The 22,808-nt window shown below is 37.2% G+C and overlaps 1 protein-coding gene across 46 annotated transcripts in view; it reads right to left on the bottom strand.

Moving 5' to 3' along the window:
• The window catches only part of LOC141386969 (uncharacterized), a 162,274-nt gene that overhangs the window by 105,310 nt on the left and 34,156 nt on the right, over positions 1-22,808 (bottom strand). For all 46 annotated transcript variants that reach the window (XR_012408450.1, XR_012408451.1, XM_073955893.1 and 43 more), the window contains exon 2: positions 14,335-14,878. Coding sequence is in view for 44 of the 46 variants with exons in the window: in XM_073955893.1 (XP_073811994.1) it covers positions 14,335-14,395 (61 nt within the window). In the remaining 2 variants the exon portion in view is untranslated. The remainder of the gene's footprint in view (positions 1-14,334; positions 14,879-22,808) is intronic.

The raw sequence follows: 22,808 nt of genomic DNA, 5'->3' as shown, positions 1-22,808 counted from the left end.
TTGGACGTAGCAAAAAATACTGGCCTTAAAAGATAATTTGTGTGGAAGCTGTGGCTATATTTATGTTAAAAAATGGGTTGAAGCCACCATGTCTTTTTTTGTTTTCTCTCGATTTGTGAGTAAACCACACTTCTCTCCATTTTCCTGTCAAAGTAAAAGTAGAAGCAAACTAAATAAGGATCGTCTCACTAATGTATTACTTTTCAAAATTTGAACTGCTTCTACCATTAAATGATGCTGACATTTTGAAGCCAAATTTACAGTGTTTTTTGAAATTTTCTTCTAATTTCATTCCGCAAACAGGTTTTTCAAAAAATCATATATAGGATTGTAGTACTTGCGATTCTGAGTTATTTGATACGATTAGTGTGAATGTAGTCTGCACAGCTTCATAGAAATCTACATCCAAATGCTGAAATTTTGTGCGAACATTTCTGTAAAAAACATATTTTTCGGGCCTACGTTTTACAACTGTCATTCGATTTCCTCGTACTTGATTGCACATTTAAATCATTCTCCGTGAAAATCCATCCACTAAAACGCTTTTTACGTTCCGGATCTAATAAATCATTCTCCGTGAAAATCCATCCACTAAAACGCGAGTTACAAGAAAGTCCAAAGTAGAAAAATCACCTAAAATTGTTTTTAGAAATATCGCGTATTTTATCGCGTTTTCTGCCGTTCGTTTCCACTGCAATGAAACAACAATACAGCATCTTCGTTTTAGCGGAAACAGAGATTTGAAAACTTCACTGATAAGGGAGCTACATTCATTTTATCCCAAAAAATAGTGTGTGATGCTACATCCACGGTTCTTAATTGATCGCCTTGAAATAGATATATATCGATGTAGATTTTCATGGTGGACATTGAAATCGGATGCGGACAAAAATTGTATGCTCTTTGCGCAATTTAGCGATATTTTATAGGTATTTTAATGCTAAGATGCAGCTGATATACAAATTAACAGATATGGTCTTGCTGTACATGAAAATCACATGCGGACAAAATGATTTTGATAATTACGCGATTTACACGTATTTTAAAATGCATATAAATAAAATATATCCTCATCAACCCAATTAGCTTCCCTAATGGGAAAGCTTTAATATGAATGCCAGTAAAGCAAAATCCGCCTATTTTGTTGGGAGATTTAAGCCAAATGAAGAAAGCATTCCTATAAATTTTTACAATATTTTCTACTACATAATGCATGTGAAAAAATATTTTTTCAAACAAAAAATTATTTTTTGACCAAAATATGTGCTTATTTTGGCTGTAACATCCAAACTATAACACCAATCTGTATGATTGCAGTCTGATTTGATTCGCCATGAAGTTTGGATCCACAACAATTTTTTATGTAATTATATGAGCACTAAATGGGCCTTAATTTTGATAAAAGTAGACTTATATTCAATAATTTATCAATTTTATGTACATTCCGCGAATTCTGTGTAACATTTTGCAGGTATTATGCAATCTACTCGCTGAAGTCACTTCGAGAGAACTTTTTTGTAACAATTGGCGTTTTTATAATATATTCTTTCTTAAAAAGCGAAATAAAAGCGCCATAACTTTGGTCCGCAACAACCAAAAATTGGCCCGCGACCAGATTCGTACTGGGAATCTTTTTCTTAACCTACATATCAAACATCCTTGATGTATCCTTTTTTCTGAAATGGAATATGAAATAATTGACAATATTCCTGATACACACTTTCATACGGGCAAAATATGCCTCATAGAAATAATGGGATAACTCTCTTTGGACATCGTAATATTTGTACCAGGCATAGAACAAGTTCGAATATAGTCCATATTCGGTCCTCTCATTCGGCTACCTCCCACACAAAATTCCGAAAATGTGCGGTTTAAAACCTCCTCTCGAATCGTTATGATTTTTGTTGTACCAACTTGTATTTGCTGCCCCCATTAATACGTTACAAGTATTTTGAGTTCAAGTCCATACTTCATGAGAAAATAGCCCGAAAGCTGTAAAAACCCGATATGACGCCATATGTAGTGGGTGGAGCGCACGAACCAATAAACCGATTCGGTGCAAAATTTGGCAGTCATAACATATTACCCAAACTTAAATAATATGGACCCTATGGGACTACTCCCTTTGCACAGTGGATGCGCCCAACGACAAAAATCAAAATATTCATGTCGTCGTTTCCAAAATTTAAAAATGCAAATAGCTTCAAAACATTCCAAATTTTTCGAAACTCAAATTATTTTTTCCATTTTTTGCGGTTCCTAAGGAGAAAACGCCTCATGAATATGACTAATTTTGAAGAAAAATATGTATTTTAAAATGAGAAAAAATACTTATATTCTAAGCGAATTTTTGAAACAAAGGACTATTTTTAACTCCTTAACTTAAGATGACTCATTTAGTAAATTGCCTAAGCTTCATTTTTCTAGTTATGAAAATTCCTCTAAATCGCAAGGGTTGCCTAATATTTTGGTTATAATATTGGTAAAAATTAAATTATTTAATATAGATGTATGGATTTCCTTAAACTTTTAGTCGATTTCAACAAATTCGAACAAATAGCCCCTAGTGCCAAATTGTAGCCTAGCGCCTGTTGATTTCAAAACTGTATAGACTTTTTGCGGAAATTTGCGGTTTTGGCAGGTATGACCAAAAGTTTAACACCCTTTTTTAGTTGCTGAATCTATATTTTTTGGAATATCAATATAAAGTTTTTGTACTATTAGCGATTTCTATGGCCATGGTAACTTAGAGTTGTAATAAAAACTCGCGAAAATAAATATTTGGGGGTATTCACTTTAACAAATAACTTATTTTATTTTTGGGACAACCTAATGTTGGACCACACTAAAAAGTGGAGATTTTTCCCAGCATTGAGTAAAAAAATGCATTATTACAAGTAATTCTGCAGACAAATGTGGTTAAATCTTATTAAGTACCATAAAAGGATGATAACACTATGCAACACTGAAAATGCAAACAACTTCTAGTATGGATTTTTTGAAAGTACATATTTAGACTACAAAAACCCTAGTTGGGTTTTGTCTTGTCAGATCCAGTTCGGATTTTATGGCCTCATATAAACCGGGCTAAATCTACACTTTTTTGCATTTATCAGGCATTTATCTCAGAAACGAATAGGAATTTGGCCTTGCTGTCTTTAGCAATATTGTAGCCCTAAACTAGTAGAACTTATCTTTTGAAGAAACCACATAAGAAAAACTCCATATAGGGCATCAAAATCTATAAAATATAGAAAATTTTACATAATTGCTGAAATTCTGATCAGTATCGGCTAAACTATTGGGAGTTGAACCAAGTAGCCTTTTGCAAAAATCTTCCAAATAAAGTTCTCAACAATTCTTTAGAACATTCTGAAGCTCTAAAATGCTTACTTCATGTTGTTTCAGCGGTATTTTGCATCATATCTTTTACAACACGTATTTCAAACACAGTTCACACCAAGAGTTTATTCTCGCATTTCGGATTTCACTACATTATTGACATTTTTATTAAATCGTTGTTGCAAAATGTACTGAAAACAACGGGATAGAGGCATTTTACAACAATGACATATGCCGAAGAGTTGTGTATTACATTCCAGGGAATATTTTTCCAAAAGAAAATATTCAGAAAAAATTAACGGTTTTGGAGATACGGTACGAAATTTATAAAAATTGTGGTATTTTTGCATATATTTTGAAATTTGAGGCAATAAATGTAGTTTTTCGAGTTCATTATTTCTCCATATATTGTACTCATGTCCTTATCTACAAATTTGCTTCAGAGGTCAGAAGAAGATTCGCATTGGTTTCAGAGATATAGCCCCGAATTTCTTTAAAAACTCAATATTTAACCATGTTTAGATGGGGCCATAAAATCCGAGCTGGATCTGACACAACAAAACCCAACTAGGGTTTCTTGTCGTTTGGGTCTGTACTTCCAAAAAATCCTCAGTTTGAATTGTTTGCACAAGATCACCTTAAAAATGTTGCACAGTGTAACCCTATATGGAGGCTGTGGTCAAAAGTGAACCGAAATGACAATTCTTTATAAGATGGTGTTCGGGAGTCTAAGATCATTATAAGAACATAGTCGCTTAGAATATTTGGTTGGCATCTGCCCAAATAAATCGATATATAAATCATAGGGGAGTAAACCAAATCATGGACCAATACTGACAATTTTTCGTGGGGATGCTTACAATGCAATAATAACTCCTGGTACCGGATTACAGCAAATTAGGTTGAATAATGTCTTGGTAACAGTAAAATACTTAAATTCAAGATGATTCGTTTCATGGGAACCACGCGAAATTTTGGACCGAGAACCACAATATTTTACGTAGAGTGTTTGTAGGCCACTGTGACCCATTGATAACAATTTCAGTTCGATATAGCATTTAGAAGATTTTTTGTCACACCTTCCCATGTAAGTGCCACCACTGTGCTTTGGTACCTCCCCCACAAAAATTCAAAATTTTCGCTAAAATGGTGCGCACGATAATTCTCAAAGGCGGGAACCGATTTGATCCATATTTGCACATCGTAATATTTCCACGAGACATAGATAAGGTTGGAATATGGATTGTACATGTCAACTCCTTCGGGTACCTCCCACACAAAATTTCGGAAATGTGATGTTTAGGACCACCTCTCGCATTGTTTCGATTTTTCTTGCAACAAGTTGCACTCAAGGGCCCCATTATGATGGTACAAGTTGTTTGAGTGGCAAAACCACACTTCTGAAGAATATTACACAAAATCTATAAACAAATACTACAGCCAGCATGTGTAGTGGCTGGTGCTCACGACAACTCTCGAAACGAATACTGCGTTGCTCCACATTTTGCATATCGTAATATTTCTTCGAATATTAGATGAAATTCCAAGATGTGCTTATAGGTCCACTCCTTCCTATACGTCCCACATAACAGTTCGAAAATCTTCGCTAAAATGCTACACGTGATATCTCTAAACGGTGCACTAGATTTGGTCCAAACTTTGGATATCGAAATTTGTTGTCTTAACTTAGTTTATGTTCAAAAGTGGGCACTTTCGCTCTACTCCTTAGGGTACTAACCACACCAATATTCAACATTTTTGTTTAAGTATTGTCAAGGGTCTGCCCGAGGATCTTTGTGGCCCTATTTACGGCGTTATTATATTTTTCGTTGACAAATTCGTTTTCCTGATATAATGATCCCACAGCTCTATATTATATGGTGACCACCTGAAATATCTGGCGCGCGCGATATCTATCGAGAGGAATGACACGCAAAATAAGACTCACTTCCAGAATTAACTTCCTGGGTCCATTACTTTAGGTACCTCCCCGGCAAAACTGTTGAGATTTAATTCAAATCCATATTTTTGTCAACAAGTTCATAAGCCCACAATTCTGAAAAAAAAACCTAAATGCATAAAAAAGTATTTCAATTCACACAGGCTGAGGATATATCTCTGTCGGCGAAGTCGACTGAATATTTTTTATTTGTTCGAACTCGTCTTCCAGTTGTTTGCTCCATCGAAGCCTTGGCCTGCCAGTTCTGTGTGTACTGTCATGTGACCTGTATTTATAGGCCTATTTAGCGGGTTGAACATCACTCAATCTTATGAAAGGCCTAGTCAACGCAATCGTTGCATCTCGATACATTAAACTATACTGATGTCGTTGTATAGCCGATGCAGCTTGTGGTTCGTACGACGTCTATATATATGTATACGGTGTATACACCGTCAACGCATATTAGCCAGTAGATATTTCCAAGAATATTTCTCACAAACACGCCAAGCACTGCGTTATCTGCTTGCGCATGTACCCAGGCTTCGGAACCATACATGAGCACGGGTAATATCAGTGTTTTGTAACGCGTTGGTTTTGTTTGACGAGATGTGGCTTATTCTTCAAATCCTGACTTAGCCCAAAGTAGCATCTGTTTGCCAATATAATTCTTCTTATTTCAAAACTGATGTTGTTTGTTGTGTTTATGGAGGTGCCGAATTAGACGAAGTCTTTAATTACCTCAAAATTAAAGGTGCCAACTTCCACAGTGTTTGGACGCGTTGGGCGTCGATACCATTAACTTGGTCTTGTCACCGTTTAGCACCAGACCCGCTGTAGCAAATTCACCTTCGACCATCTTAAAGGTATCATGATGACTGTATCGTAGCAGTTCTTTTGATGTTTGCATCTCGTATAACTTTTTCCAGCATGTTAAAGAGATCAAACGAAAGGCCATCTCCTTGTCTGAAACCTCATCTGGTACTAACCTGTTTGGAGAGGGTTTTTCCTATTTTAACGGTGGACCGGGTATCAGTTAAACTTACTTTACAAAACCGAATGAGATTTGTGGGGATATCAAATTTAGACATGACATGCAATACCTTTAACATAGGGGGCTTTCGTTGGTTGCTCTATAATCGATAAAAATATGGTAAGTGTTAATCTGCATCTCTTGGGTATTTTACAGGACTTGCCACAGGTTAAATATCTGGTTAATGAATGGTTTGCCAAGTATAATCATTATTTCGTTGACGTTTGCACAATATCCCTTACACTAACTTATGAGTGATAGGAAAAAGCCTTCTGTCTCTATAGTTAGATACTTTCTTGTGGACGAGGCAAAGGATGCTCGGGTTTCAACAGTCGGGTACGCGTTTTTCTGTGAGATGTTCCTAACTAGCTGAACAGCTTCACTATCTTCACTGCTATCTTGTTATTCATCAGCCGGTTTATTGCTGTCTTTACCTCATCTTGGCTGGGCGGTATACATTCAATACCATCTTCTGGGATTGGATCTGTGGTATCTTCGGCGTCTTTGCAGCTACGATATTGGATGCGTTAACAATATCGTTGGATGAGTTAACAAATTACCTTGCAGGTCTCTACAGGAGAATGTGCCTGTACCAAAGCCATCAGTTTGATGTTTCACTCATTGGTAGAATTTTCGAACTCCGGTACATTTCCTTTGTCCCCACTCTCATTTTTCCATTGCCTTCTTTTTCCTGTGTGGAAGAAGTTTCTCCTATCCTTCCGTTCTCATTTTTTCTCTAGGCCGGAGTGCCTCATTTTTCTTTTCGGTATCAGCACGACACTTTTGGTCATACCATGGGTTCCGTGGTGGAGGTCTCTGGTATCCAATTATGGATTCTGCGGCTATTTGCATTGAGTGGGCAATACTTTGTCACTGTCCTGACTTGCTATCGGGACGAAGCGGCCTTTGATTAAACAATTGGATTGAATATGCTGTGGCTATCTGTTGTGATTGCAGCTTACCCATGTCCAACTTCCGCGTTGTCTCTGTTCGTACTCTATGTGCTACGTTCAATCGGGTACGTGCCTTTGCTGCAACAAGGTGGTGGTCCAAGAAACGAACGCTCGATGAATGTCTTCCATCTATCACAACGTTATCAAATTGATTTGTTGTTTTCTGTTTTGAAGACTGCCAGGTGACCTTATGAATGTCGCGATGCTTAAATCTGGTACTGTTAACTAGCATTTTTTTGACACTGCAGTCTATCAGCCTCATTCCATTGTCAGACGTTTCATTGTGGTGATTGAATTTCCCAACTGTTTGGCCATAGATGTTCTCTTTCCCAATTTTGGCATTAAAATCGCCTAAAATAATTTAAATGTCATGGACAGGCCAACTGGCATATGTAAGATATATGTACATATCTTTGGCCTTTTCAACCTTGTCTTTAGTGGGAGCATGAGCGCAAATAAAGCTGATGTTGAAAAATTTAGCTTTTACCGGAATTGTAAATTGTAGCAAGTATTTCATTCACTGAGGTGAAGCTTTAGACCAGTAGTGGGATTCTCTAACTAATTTTTTGAGTTACCGGCAAAAATCGGTAAAATTGAAACGCAAAATTACGTATGAAAAATTGACAACACTCTTGCTATCGGTAGAAGTTTACGACTAATTTTTATTCGTCGATAACGACAAATATCGTTAACTACTGAAATTATAAGCATTTTAATGTAACCGATTTTTGTCGGTAACTCCAAAAATGAGTTAGAGAATCGCACTACAGGTGTTTTAACCTCCGACCAACTACAAATCCACAACCAAACTAATGATTTTTGTCATTGCAGCTATAATATAGTGCGTCAGTTTTAGGCGTAGTTGTGGCGCCTTCTTCAATCCTTCCTATTTCCTGTATGGTAGTTATGTCAGACTGGTACTTTTCAAGTACATCTGCCAATCCGTAAACTGCACCTTCTCTATGAAGTGTTCGAATATTCCAGGTGCAGATTCGCAGATCATGGTTCTTAAAACGTTTGGGGAGGTCGTCAAATTTAGAGGGTTTGTTTTTCTTTATTTTTTCATAGTGCAATGTGTTTTGAAGGGGTGGGTTACTAGCCCAACGCCCTACCCATGTTTTTAAGGTTATTATGGGTAAACGCGCTGCACATGTTAGATCACTCCCTTTAAGGGGTGTTAAAAGCAGCTTCTCAGGTGACAGTCCACTTGAGATCACAGATGGACCAAGATAAATCCAGGGTTTTGTCATGTTAAAGCCGGTCGGGACTGTTGCTTGGTAAACAAAAACATTAAAGGAGGGACAAGGGAAGATTTGCTTTTCATTATATCGCAAAATCCGAACAGAGTGCGTATCTAGCACAAAACGACCGGAATAATATCATATGTTTAATTCCTTTTTTCACACTTAAAATTTTCTAATTAGTTAATGTATTTTCCCAAAATATTAATTTCCATTTATATAGATTCAACTGTACTAAAAATCACTTGAAAAAATGCATATAGACAAACACCTATGAACATTCCAGCAAAACACATAACCTAATTGCGCTAAAAACACAACCGAGCAAATCATCTTCGGTGTGTCCTGTGAGTCGTTTGGGGATAAACACGCAACCTACGCATATTTCCCATTATTGTCATACGTATTTCTTTTTACTGTGTGCGTGTATTGTAGGTCTCAAAGGCTTTGCATGTCTGAGTGACATAAAAATTATCTGAAAACACTTTACTTCGAATTGTATTGCCAATTAAATGATGTGTTTCGTTACAAAAGGAATTATTATGTGCGGTTATCTATACCCGCGTAGTAAAACTATTCATTTAGACACATAACCTCTAATTAACAAAATTATGTTTTCAATAATTAACTTTGGCAAAAAATAAAGAAGAACATGAATTCCCTGTCAGTGAAGGATATAAAACAAATTAGGGTAAGCTTAAATGTTACCAGTTGACAATTCAATAGTATTCTTATTAAACTATTAAAATAATATTGAGTTTGGTCATGTGTCTGTAAGTGAGCACATTTAACCGTAGCACATTTAACCTGTTGTTGATCTTCCTTAAAACCAACTTAGGAATGTTTAAAATGGCAAAGCTCACTTATCTTGGTCCCTCTTTCATCTCAAGCGAACACAGACATCCACGTGGTGACATTCGAAGAGTTAAACACCCGTTAAAGGTAGTAAGCAAATGCACTTATTAGCTAGTTCACCCATAAGAAAGTTAAAACTTGGATTGGGCGTTGGGCTAATAACCCACCCCTCCAAAAAATATCGTACACTGAAAAACAAAAATATATTTATTTGTTTATTTCCCAGCAAAATTTGAAGGAAGGGGTTCCATGCGATGACGTGATTTCATGGCATCTTTTGCATTGGTTCACACGAAGTCGTGAAAGATCCGATCTTTTCATTGGCATTTGAACCAATGCAAAGGAAGTCGTGAAAGATCCGATCTTTTCATCAGCATTTGAACCCATGCAAAGGAAGTCGTGAAAGATCCGATCTTTTCATCAGCATTTGAGCCCATTCCATCTATCCAATAGAGATGAATTTTGTGTATTTATTTATAATTTTTTTTTTTTCAAAATATATAAGATTAATTGTCGGAGACTCTTGATGTTGTCGGACACTCGAAATCACAACCTATGTTGTTAAAACTCTCGTCGTAATGATAATGCCATTGCAAAGGTTTGGTGAAAATGACATGCCAAAGCATTGGTGGAAATGACATGTCAAAGCATTGGTGTAAATGACATGCTTTGGGTCCAAAAATGAATAGCATCTTTTGGGGTCCACGCTCATATAAAATTCATCGATGAAGATGCTAAAAAGATGATGGCATCTTTGGCATCGAACATTTTGCTGGGTTTATTTATTTATTCATTTATTTATTTTTATTATTTAATTTTTGTTTATTTATTTATTTACTAGCAGACGCCGGTCGGCGTTGCTGGCCCGTAGTAATGAGTTTTAATGAAAACTTTTTATGGACTTTTTGTTAGACAATTCAAAAATTGTTATTTTCTACCTTACTTCTTCGGTCCATTGTCAAACCGAGTAGGATTTTAAATGTATCTACAGATTTTGTCTGTTACGTCGTATTCTCCCGCTTGTTTTCAGTTTTTCATGGCTGATGGACCGTTGAAACTCACCCTTTAAGGAAATTTGTAAATATATCGTTTTTCTTGGTCAGAGGCGCAACCACCGTTGTCTCGAAAATTAATTTGCAAGCCGATGTACTCATCATAAGTTTAGCAAATATAGCGATTATAAAACAATAATCCCCGGAATTTCGTCTATAAATAAAGGGTATTTTGGACTACTGGACATTCCTGAACATTTTCTGAAATTTGCATGAAATTAGGTTCAGTAGTTTTCAAAAAATAATGTATGGAAAAGAGTTGTCGTGGCCATTAGTTTTCAATATATAACATATTTAAAAAGTGGGCGTCGTCAGGTAATTTGGCTCCAAATTTGGACCAAATCGGTTCCTCCGTTTAAAAATATAGCGCATACCATTTTATCGACTATAAAAAAGTGTAGCTTGCTGTCTCCAAATCTAAAAACCTTGCTGTCTCCAGATCAAAAACAATAAATCAAATTGATCACTTTGTGACAGCACTGAAGTTAGCCATCGGTAAGCTGCTATCACAGCAGATAGCTACAGCATATTCCACTCAACTGGCCCAATTACTTAATCAAAGCACTCTACGTCCCTATAAAATATCAGAATTATGGCAAAATATTGCCCACTCCATGCAAACATACTCGGATACCAGAGACCTCCACAAAGGATCCCATGGTATGAGTGCCGTGCTGCTACCGAAGAGAAAAATTCGACATATAGAGCTACTTTACAACAATGGTGAGCAAAATAGGAAAAGAGAATATTTAAGGGAGAATTATTATTTAATTTTTCTTGTTGTTTCATTAAATATTTCAACATTTTTAAGCATTAATGTTGTCTTAAATCGTTTATGCTCCAACTATAGGGGTATAAGTCTTCTCCCTATCGCCTACAAGATAGTGTCAGGGATATTGTGCGAACGACTAAAGCCCATGGTCAACGAAATAATTGGACCATACCAATGCGGCTTTAGACCTGGCAAGTCCACCATTGACCAGATATTTACCCTGCTGCAAATGAGAAGTCCCAAGAGATGCAGATCGACACCTACCACCTATTTGTCGATTATAAAGCAGTCTTCGACAGCCCGCTACGTTCAAAAGTATTCTGAATTTGGTATCCCCACAAAGCTCATTCGGCTTTTTAAAATGCCTCTAACTGACACAAGATCTTGAGCTAAAATAGGAAAGAACTTCTACGAATAGTTTTGTACCAAAAGAGGTTTCAGGCAAGGAGACAGCCTGTCGTGTGATCTTTTCAACATCCTGCTAGAAAAGGTTATACGAGAGGCAAACAATCTACACCAATAGCCACATGTTACTTGCTTATGCTGATGATATAGACATCATGGGACGATCAGTAAAAGAAGTAACCGATACCTTTATGAAGATCGAAGGAGAATCTGTCAATGTGGGTCTGGCGGTAAACGGCGAGAAGACCAAGGTGATTGTGTCGACGCGAAATGCGTCCATTGAGATCGGAGCAAGTTGAAGTTGGTTCCTATAATTTTGAGGTAGTAAAATACTTCGTATACCTCGGCATCGCCGAAAATACAACAAACGACATCAGTTGTGAAATAAAAAGAAGAATTGTATTGGCCAACAGATGCTACTTTGGCTTAAGTAGGCACTTCAAAAACAAAGCCACAACTTGTCAAACAAAAAAACGTTTTACAAAACACTGATACTACCCGTGCTGATGTATGGTTCAGAAGCCTGGGTACTTGCGCAAGCAGATAAGGCAGTGCTTGGCGTGTTTGAGAGAAAAATTCTTCGAAAGATCTGCGGACCAATCTGCGTATCTGCTATACAACGACATCAATATAGTTAAACGTATCGAGATGCAGTGATTGCGTTGGCTAGGCCATATCATAAGAATAAGCGATGATGAACCCGCTAAAAAGGCGTATAAATTCGAGGCACATGGCGGTGCGCGCAGAGTTGGCAGGCCGAAGAATATATGGCGCAAACAATTGGATGATGAGATGACAAGACGCGGTATTCCAGAAACGGAAGCACTAAACAGAGAGAATTGGAGACCTTTTCTTAGTTCGGTCGATGGGCCAGCTAAGGAAGTAAGTAAGTAATCTTTGTTGGGTATATAAAACTTTCCGACTGAAATATGTGGGCATATTTCAACGCTTTTATATAGCCCCAATAGGAATGTATCTCCCGATTTTCGGTACTTTGAAGGTTGTGGCCACCTCAATATCCCATATAATAGGCTGAAATTTAGTACTTAGTCTTCGTTGTAGGTATAACACTATCTACTTGAAATTTTTTGGTATAGTTCCACGCCTTCATATTGACCTCATAGAATGGTAACTCACCATTTTCGATATTTTGAAAGTTCTGGCCACAATAATCCACCGAAGTGGTAGAAATTTGGTATTTATTCTTTATTTGGTGTATAAAACTTTCCATATGAAATATTTTGCTATAGGTCCACGGCTTCATATAGCCCCCATAGAACGGTACCTCCCGATTTCGGTATTTTAAAGACTGTGGTCTCAATATCCCACAGAAGTGGTTGAAATTTGGTATTTAGTCTTCATTTCGTGTATAAAACTTTCCATATGAAATATGTTGCTATAGGTCCACGCATTCATATAGCCCCCATAGAACGGTACCTCCCGTTTTTTTGTATTTTGAAGATTGTGGTCTCAATATCCCACCGAAATGGCTGAAATTTAGTATTTAGTCTTCGTTGGGGGTATAATACTTTCCTTATGAAATATGTTGGTATAGGTGGTATAGGTCCACGCCTTCATATAGCCCCCATAGAACTGTACCTCCCGATTTTCATTATTTTAGAGGTTGTGACTTCAATATTCCACCGAAATGGCAGAAATTTGGTTTTCGGTATTTTGAAGGAGATGGCTTCAATATTCCACCGAAATGGCAGAAATTTGGTACTTAGGTTTCGTTGGTGGCATAAGACTTTCCCCAAAAATTTGTCAGTACAGGTATACGCCTTCGTATAGCCCCCACAGTGCGGCACCTAACGATTTTCGGTATTTTGAAGGAGGTGGCTTCAATATTCCACCAAAATGGCTGAAATGTTGTATTTAGTCTTCGGTTGTATAAAACTTTGCCCCAGAAACTTGTCGGTACAGGTCTACGCCTTCATATAGCCCCTATAGAAAGATACCTGCCGATTTTCGGCATTTTAAGGTTATGGCCTCAGATTTCCCCCCGAAATGTCTACAATTTGATATTTAGTCTTTTTTGGGGATATAAAACTTTCCATCTGAAATTTATAGGTATAGGTCCACGCCTTAATATAGCACCCACTCAGCGGTACCTCCCGATTTTCAGCATTTTGAAGGTTGTGGCAACTTTAACACACCGAACTGCTTAATATTGGTAATTAGTCTACAGTGGAGGTAAAAACCTTTCCGACTGAAATTCGTCGGTATAGGTCCTCGTCATAGCTCCCAATTTTCGTAATTCTGAAGGTTGTGACGTCAATATCCCACCGAAATATCGGAAATTTCGTATTTAGTCTTCTTTGAACTAATTGTAGCCCAATCGATAAAGGAATTCAATCAAGAGGAAATGGATCTGTTTAGGCCACATCTTGCACCGGCCTTAACACGGTGACATCGCCAGAACTGTCCTATACTAGCAAGGACGTCCAAGTAAAAAAGAACTTGAATTATGGGAATTATTGATTGATGGATAAAAAGGAACATTTGTAAGGAGAAGCCCTCGTAAGCAAAAAACCCTTCATATGGAAATCCCATTAAAAAACTATATATGTTTTTGTATGCAAATGTTAAAGGTATATAATTGTCGACACAATATTAATTAACAGCAACCACTTATCAATACATTTCAAATTTTCCAAGGAATAATCCAATATTACAGTCAGTCAAACATATAATATTATAAATTGTAGTCACTAATACTTCAAAAAAATGTCCACTTACCTTTAGGCGGCGACGAATGATAGTATAAACCTTGAAAACGGCGACGACGTTTGGGAGGCATATTTCTTTTTTTTCAATATTTAATTGTTAACAACAAAAACTTTGTTAATTATTTACCCGAGCACAATGAATTCATTAAGGCGGACACAATTTGAGGATACGATTTCCGTTTCACAATTCTCATCGATAAATGGAAGAAACTAAACTAGACAACGAATGACCGAAACGAAATACCGAGTCAACCACGACAACGTTTACGATTGCATACACGAAGACTTCGTTGATGATTAACAAATGCTGTTGTTATTGTTGGTTTTGCCATACACAATTGTTCACAAATTGTTTTTAATATAATTTTACACACACAACTATTCGTACATATGTATTTCAATTGTTTTTTTAGTTTAATTTTTATTAACGTTGCATTGATGTTTATCTATTCACGTTCACCTCATTTTACCATCGTGTTTTATAGTAATTTGTCATACCGTAGACTGAGGTGGATTTTTCTTTGGTTCTGCATTCAAATGTTTTTATCATTTCTCTGAAATAGAAAAAAGGACTTGTATTATCTGTCACATTTATTTGCGATGGGGGTTTTACACAAATTTACTATATTATTATTATTACTATTTTGTTTTGTTTTTATTTTGTGGTTAAAACGCATACACACAAACTGAAGCATTCATTCTGGCCAATATGTCCAATTGGAAAAAGCTAATATTTCATCATAGTGTAATACGTTGTTAAGTTGTTACAACAAGGTTTTTTTTTGTAAAACATGTCCTCTATTTTTCCATATGAAGCCGAAATAATAAAAATGGAAATGTTACCACGATTGAATAAAACAAATGTGAAAATCGAAGATTAATCGAAACAAGTAATGACGGCGTTAAGTTCTTTTAACTTTTTACCTTATTTTTATATACCTCCACCACGAACTGCATTGAACAATTAGTTTCCGGTCGTTTATGAAAGAACTAAGCCATTCCCCTTATTACTTGCAGGAGCAGAATATCTTAACTGATAATACCGCCCTTTAAAAGAGATCTTTTCAAAACCAGAACCAATGAACTAATATTTACAATTTTCCGAATTGAGTTTTTGTATGCTTTGCAAAAATGACAGCAATTGCGGTTCGAAAATTTGACAAGATTTTTCCAAAACCAGAACCAATGAACCAATATTTACAATCTTCCAATTTGAGTTTTTGTATCCTTTGTGCAAAAATTACAGCAATAGCGGTTCGAAAATTTGACAAGAAACCCTCGAAATTCATAAAATTTGGAAATAACGGCTAGACCTACACCTGTACGCAGCAAAATATATGTTAGAAATATGTTTGGGTGCCACCATTGTGCAGTGGTATGCACACTAGAGCTGGCAAAAAAAAGAAACGATGACACTGTCGATAGTATCGACTATTTTGTCAAAATTCAATATCGATAGATAGTTTTGTCTATCGATATTATGGGATTAAAAAACACTAACTTAAAATCTATTGAAATTAATAGAAATTACGCGGCTTTTCGTTTTTGTAGATGTTAGAAGTAACCCAGCAAACCAATCGTACCGATATCGTAACGAAATCGGAACAAATTTCGGACGTGACGTCCGATATCTGATCCGAAATCGTAACGATATCTTAACGAAAGTTGTATGAATTGGTTGACATAATTTCGGAACGAAATGTCGGAGCGAAATCGGATCGATTTCGGTCAGAATTCGCAACGAAATCGGAAGAAAGTCCTTGGGAAATTCGTAATTCGAATTTTTTCCTCCGAATTTTCGTACAGATTTCTGAACGATTTCGGAATAATGTCGTATGAAAATCTAAGGTACCTTCCGAACTTTCGTAATGATTTCTGAACGATTTTGGAATAATTTCGTATGATTATCGAAGCAAAAAATTTTTCTCTGATGCTTTTTTTTTATTGATAAATTTTCTTTGTTATGTTTTTATTGGAAGATTATAATTTCAAAGATATCTTATGATTTTCACTGTTGTTATTATTTTTTAGTTATAGTAGAACATTGTAAACTTTGTGTACGAATATGTTGAGTCTATCAGCACTAGCTTGAATTATTATATGTTGCACTTATATTTAAAATATTTAAAAAAATGTATATGCGAATTTTATAACCAACCATTTTGTTTTTCGTCAACAAACTAAAATGTTGCTTGTTAGATATATACAAAAGGTGGTTGTTGTGCGAAGGGAAATTTTATTCCGACATATCGATCCGAATTCGTAACGAAATCGGAAGAAAAACTTTAGCAAATTCGAAGGGAAATTTACTTCCGACATTTTCTCCGAAATCGGAACGAAAACTGAACGAATTCCTCTACGAAAAATTGTATAGAAATCGATACGAAATCTGAACGATTTTGCTTCCGAAATTGTTCCGATATGTCGGACATCCGACATTTGGTTTGCTGGGAAGTCCGTAGTCACACATACAAATTTGTCGGAAAAATTTAATGTTGGCGTATTATTATTAAATAACAAGTAAAAAAGTGTCAGTCCGCTTTGCGGACAGATATATACCCTCAGCCAATGTGAAATGAAACTTTCACCTACGGACAGATCGAATGTATTTAAGGTCTCTTCAGAATTTTGTGACCCTTCCCAGCAAAAATTTGGTAGGCACATGTCATTACTTTCTGCATTACCAGGTAATGAGTACTCATTACCCTCCGCATTATCACACAGTACATATATAACAGTTAACACATAACTAGTTACATACTTACTTACTACTTACTTACTAAGTAATGAGTATGGTGGCACAGAGCTAGTGTGTCCGACTACAAATTCTAGAGTTGTGTGTTCAAAGCTCAGCGTCGGCATGTGTGTTTTTTGTTTACAAAATTACAAAAACATGTTGATGTACATGGATGAGTTTAACCAACCCTTGCTGTTCGAGCGAGTGGCCTAGTGTGTAGTGTGTTTGACTACAAATCAGAAGTTCGTGTGTTCAAAACTAGCATGTATCGAATGAAAAAAAAAAAACAAAAAATGTGTAGTGTTGAATTTGAATATAATTTCACCTCAATTTTTTCTAAAAATAGAACTATGCTTTTTACCTTCTTTTCGACTGCCGGTATGTGGTTAAGTATGTACTTAAAAAACATATTTAAGGAAGTACTTCCGCCCTATGACATCCCCATGTAAAAATAATGACTTTTACGGTATATTTGTAAGTAGTTACTACTGCCAAATTTTACTGAATAAAGTCATTACTTAGTAATGACTTTTTTTGCTGGGTTTATGGACATTTGAAATTGCCGACAAAAATGTAGATCAGAAACTAACTGCATTAAGACATGAATGTTGCACCTTTGTGGGGGAGGTACCCTTAGGTAGGACCGATATGGACATTTTAGAAGTAAAACTAAAGTTTGATAAAATATTAGGAGATCCAAAGTTTGGACCAAATTGATTGCCCCATTCAAGACGATATCACGTCCTAGCATTTTAGTGACATTTTTTTTAAATATTGGGGAGAAGTACCGAAAGTTGTGAACCGGCATTACCCCATGCAACTAAGATTGGATACAATATGACGAAGACCAAATGTTGGAACAAATCAGTTGAACAGTTCGAGAGTTATCGTGCTCTTCGACCGCCACATATGGTGACAGAGGGATTTTTTACACCTTTCAGGCAATTTTCCTAAGAAATATGGACTTGCTCCTGAAAAAACTTTTACCGTCGTAATGGAGGTAGCGAATGCAAATCGCTTCAACACAAATCAATGTGATTCGAGAGTACGTCTTAAAGTGAACTTATCCGAAGCTTGTGAGAGGTACCAGAAGGAGTAGACAAATATAGTCCATATTCGAACCTGATCTATATCTGGTAGATATATTAGAATGTGCAAAGTATGGATTACATCGGTTACTCCCTTCAAGAGTTATCGTGCGCACAACTTTTCCGAACATTTTTGAACTTTTGTGGGGGAGGTACCTGAAGGAGTGGACCGATATGGCTTATCTTCGAATTTAAACTATGTTTGGACAAAATATTACGAAGGCCACAGTTTGGACCGAATCTTCAGATCCGTTCGAGGGTTATCTTGCGCTACATCCACTACATCTTTCAGGCTATTTTCTCAGGAAGTATAGACTTGGCCCTGATAAAACTTTTACCGTCACATGGGGGGCACTGAATACAAGTTGTTGCAACAAAAATCAAAGCGATTCGAGAGCAGGTCCTAATATGAACTTATCCGAAATTTTGTGTGGGAGGTACTCGAAGGAGTGGACCGATTGATTCCATATTGGAACCTCAGTCTAGTCTAAGTCTAGTAGAAGTTTCAATATGTGCAAAGTATGGATCAAATCGGTTACTTCCTTCAAGAGTTGTCGTGCGCACAAATATTCCGAACATTTTCGAACTTTTGTGGGGGAGGTACCGGAAAGAGTGGACGGACCGATGTAGCCCATCTTCGGACTTAAACTATGTTTGGGCAAAATATTACGTAAGCCAAATTTTGTACCAAATCGGTTCATCCGTTCGAGAGTTATCGTGCGCACCAGCCAGCCAGGCAAACAGACCGACGGACATTGCTAAATCGACTCCAACTTGTCTGAAACACATTTCGTCCAAACATGCCATTATTTCGATGAGACACATTTTGCCCGTATGAAAGTGTATATACCCTCGTTAGCATATATGCTGAGGGTATAAAACCGAGTGGGAGTAAAAATGCTCGAAATAGAGTACAAGTTTACTCGAAGAGTAAAATCGCGTATAATCGAGTAGGAAAAATGTATTTATTTTTTGACCGTTTGTGTGTTCGCAGGTTCGGATGAGGTTGTTAGGAGGTTCGAATTTAGTTGTTCGAAATTTCGGAAGTTCGTCGGAGGTCGAGAGGAGGTTGTTCCGAAGTACGGAGGAGTGTGGTCGGAGGTTTGGAGGAGGTTGTTCCGAAGTTGGGAGGAGTGTGGTCGGAGATCCAGAGGAGGTTGTTCCGAAGTTCGGAAGAGGGTGGTCGGAGGTTGTTCGAAACTCCGAACTCCTTCCGACCACCCTCCTCCGAACTACGGAACAACAACCAGAGGAGGTTGTTCCGAAGTTCGGAAGAGGGTGGTCGGAGGTTGTTCGAAACTCTGAACTCCTTCATCTGAACCTCCGACCACCCGAACTACGAAACAACCTCCTCTGGACCTCCGACCTGCGACCACCCTCTCCTGCGACCACCCTCTCCGAACCTCTGGACCTCCGAACAACTTGCTCTTTCCATATTCAGTCCGCAGAAACATCCAAACCTGTTCGCTACTACACACGCAACATCACACAAACATCAAAAAAATATTTTTTTCACTCGATTTTTCTTTTCGAGCAAAATCGTACTCTATTTCGAGTATTTTCAGTCGCACTCTTATATTTAAACCAAGAGTACTCGTGAGTACTCCCAAATAAAACAAAAGAGTGGAGAGTAAACTTTTTGTAAAAATCGTTCTCTTCGAGTACTCCCATTCGCAGGTATTTTTCACTCGCGAGTAAAAACGAGCAAATTGGACTTTTTACTTGCACTCTTCGAGTACTCCCACTCGCGAGTAAAAACGAGCAAATCGAAGGTCTGGCACTCATTGATATGAGAGAAGTCTCCCTTGTCCCGTCTGGGATGTGTGTCGAACAATTATATATAGAAATATGTTTAGATCCAAACAAATAAAGGTTTTCAACATCTTGTATAGGGACGTCGAACGGGACAGGTTTTCAAAAAAGGGCAGATCACAGTGGCGTACTTTTTACTTGATTTTAACATTTATTCTGGAAAGCAACAATTTTAAGTACTCTTTATAAGCTTCCTCAAAGGAACTTTCTTTGGAACACATATCTTTGTAGAAAAATTTACCAATTCTTGGAATTGATTATTAAAATTTGTTTAAAATTAAACTCTTCATGGCGGAATTTATAAATTATGTTTCTTCCAATCCATGTTGGTGAAGTTTGTTGTTCCATATGTGAATGAAAGCCTTTTAAAAGTATCTTGATAAATCCTGGGACTCCGAAGAAGTAAATCCCGGGTTTTCAGGATTTCGGGATCGCCATCTGTAGTTGTGACCTCGATATCGCCCCGACATCGCTCAAATTTGGTATTTAGCCTTCGTTGGAGGTATTAATATAGCCCCCATAGAGCCGTACCTCCCGATTTTCAGTATTTTTAAGGTTGTGACCTCAATATCGCCCCGAAAAGGCTGAAAGGCGTTGGGGGTACTAAACCTTCCACCTGAAATTTGGCGGTACAAGTCTACGACTTCATATAACCCCCATGGTACGGTACCTCCCGATTTTCAGTATTTTGAAGGTTGAGGCCAAAACTTTCAACAATATCCTACCGAGATGGCTGAAATTTGGTATTTAGTCATCGTTGAGGTCAAAAATAGTCCATCTGAAATTTGCCGGAGTAGGTCCACGACTTCATATAGTCCCCATAGAACGTTAACTCCCTAATTTCGGTATTTGGAAGGTTGAGGACAGCATTTTCAAGAACATCCTACTAAAATGGCTGAAATTTAGTAATTAGTCTCCGTTGGGGGTATAAAACTTTCCACCTGAAATTGGTCGGTATAGGTGCACGTCTTCATATAGACCTCATAGAATAGAATAGAAATTAAAAGTTGGGTTCTATTAGCGACTATTGCGATATCTTCGTTGTTTGACCACCTACGACAACCTACGTTACATCTACTTTCCTTGCCATGTTTTGCTTTTTATATACCCCTTATAGACGCTGAGATATTTGCTTTAGAAAAAAATGCTGTCTTTTTATACAAATAAGTTGTTTGCCCATTACGACCCCTAAATATTATCCGACCATCGCCAGAATCAATAGGCTTCTTCATTTGTGAGACCCCCGTTAACCCTCAAAATTTCGTGAAGATCCGATCAAAATTGCGAACTGTAGCGTGATTTCCAAAAAATTGAAAAATGAGATGTATTACCAACTATTGCGATATCTCCGTTATTTGGTCACCTACGCCGACCTAGTTTACATCATTGTTTTGATGGGATCTTCTACTTTCATAGTAAGGCTTTGCTTTTGCAAAGTCCTCAACCAAAGCTGTGATATCCGTCATTTTAACTAAAATCGCAAAAATGAAAAGTTGGGTTTTATTTTCGACTATTGTGATATCTTCGTTGTTTGATCACCTACGAGAACCTACTTTACATCATTAGAAAGGTGATGTTTTCTACTTTACTTTTGGTATACCCCATACAGAAGCTGAGATATTCGCTTTGGAAAAAAACGTTGTCTTTTTATCCACATACATACGTTTTTTGCCCATTCCGACCCCTAAATATTATCCGACGATCACCAAAATCAATAAGCTTCTTCCCCTCCGGGACCCCCATCAACATCCATAATTTCGTGACGATCCGATCAAAATTGCGACCTGTAGCGTTATTACAAGGTTTAGATGGACAGACGGACGGACGGACGAACACACATAGCCAGATCGACTCAGCTCGTCGAGACATTCATTTTGGTATATATAGGTGTACAAATAACTTTGTACATATCTTTGGGTGAGGTTAGGGCACTGGGAAAATCAAACCATTAAAAATAAATATTGCATATTATCAATTTCCCAGTGCCATAAAATAACATATGTTTTCAATGCAGTGCTCTTATGCGCTGGCGCAGACGGCAATTATTAATCTATTTTAAATATGTGTAATGAATTCCACAAAAATTTTCAATACGGGCAAAATATGCCTCATCGAAATAATGGTTTTAGACCCCATTACCCCATTATGTTTGGACGAAATCCGTTTCAGACAATTTGGAGTCGATTAATCCATATCCGTCTGTCTGTCTGGCTGGCTGGAGCGCACGATAACTCTCGAACGGATCAACCAGTTCGGTCCAAAATTTGGCTTTCGTAATATTTTGTCCAAACTTAGTTTAAGTTCGAATTTAGATTATATCGGTCCGCTCCTTCCAGGACCTCCCCCACAAAATTTCAAAAATGTTCGCAAAATTTGTGGGCACGATAACTTCTGAAGGGAGTAACCGAATTGGTCCATAATTTGCACATCGTGAAATTTCTACCAAACTTAGATGAGGTTCCAATATGGACTCAATCGGTCCACTCATTCGGGTACCTACCACACAAAATTTCGGAAAAGTTCAGTTTAGGGCCTGCTCTCGAATCGCTTTTATTTTTGTTGTAACAAATTGCATTCATTGGTTTTTCAGGGGCAACTCCATACTTCTTAAGGAAACAGCCCGAAAGGTTAATAATCCCGTATGGCATTATATGTAGTGGATGGAGAGCACAATAACTCTCGAACTGATCAACCGATTTGGTCCACAATTTGGCCTTCGTCATATTTTGTCCAAACTTAGTTTCAGTTCGAATATATTTAAATATTTAAAGAGGTCACTAAAAAATATATCTTGAACGGGGCAACCAATTTGGTCCAAACTTTGGCTCTCCTATTATTTTGTCCAAA

Source organism: Musca autumnalis, unplaced genomic scaffold (assembly GCF_047663935.1).
Source record: "Musca autumnalis isolate F117 unplaced genomic scaffold, ASM4766393v1 scaffold_5, whole genome shotgun sequence".
Taxonomy (NCBI): Eukaryota; Metazoa; Arthropoda; class Insecta; order Diptera; family Muscidae; genus Musca; species Musca autumnalis.
Note: the sequence above shows the minus strand (reverse complement) of the source record. Positions and strands in the feature narration are given on the sequence as shown.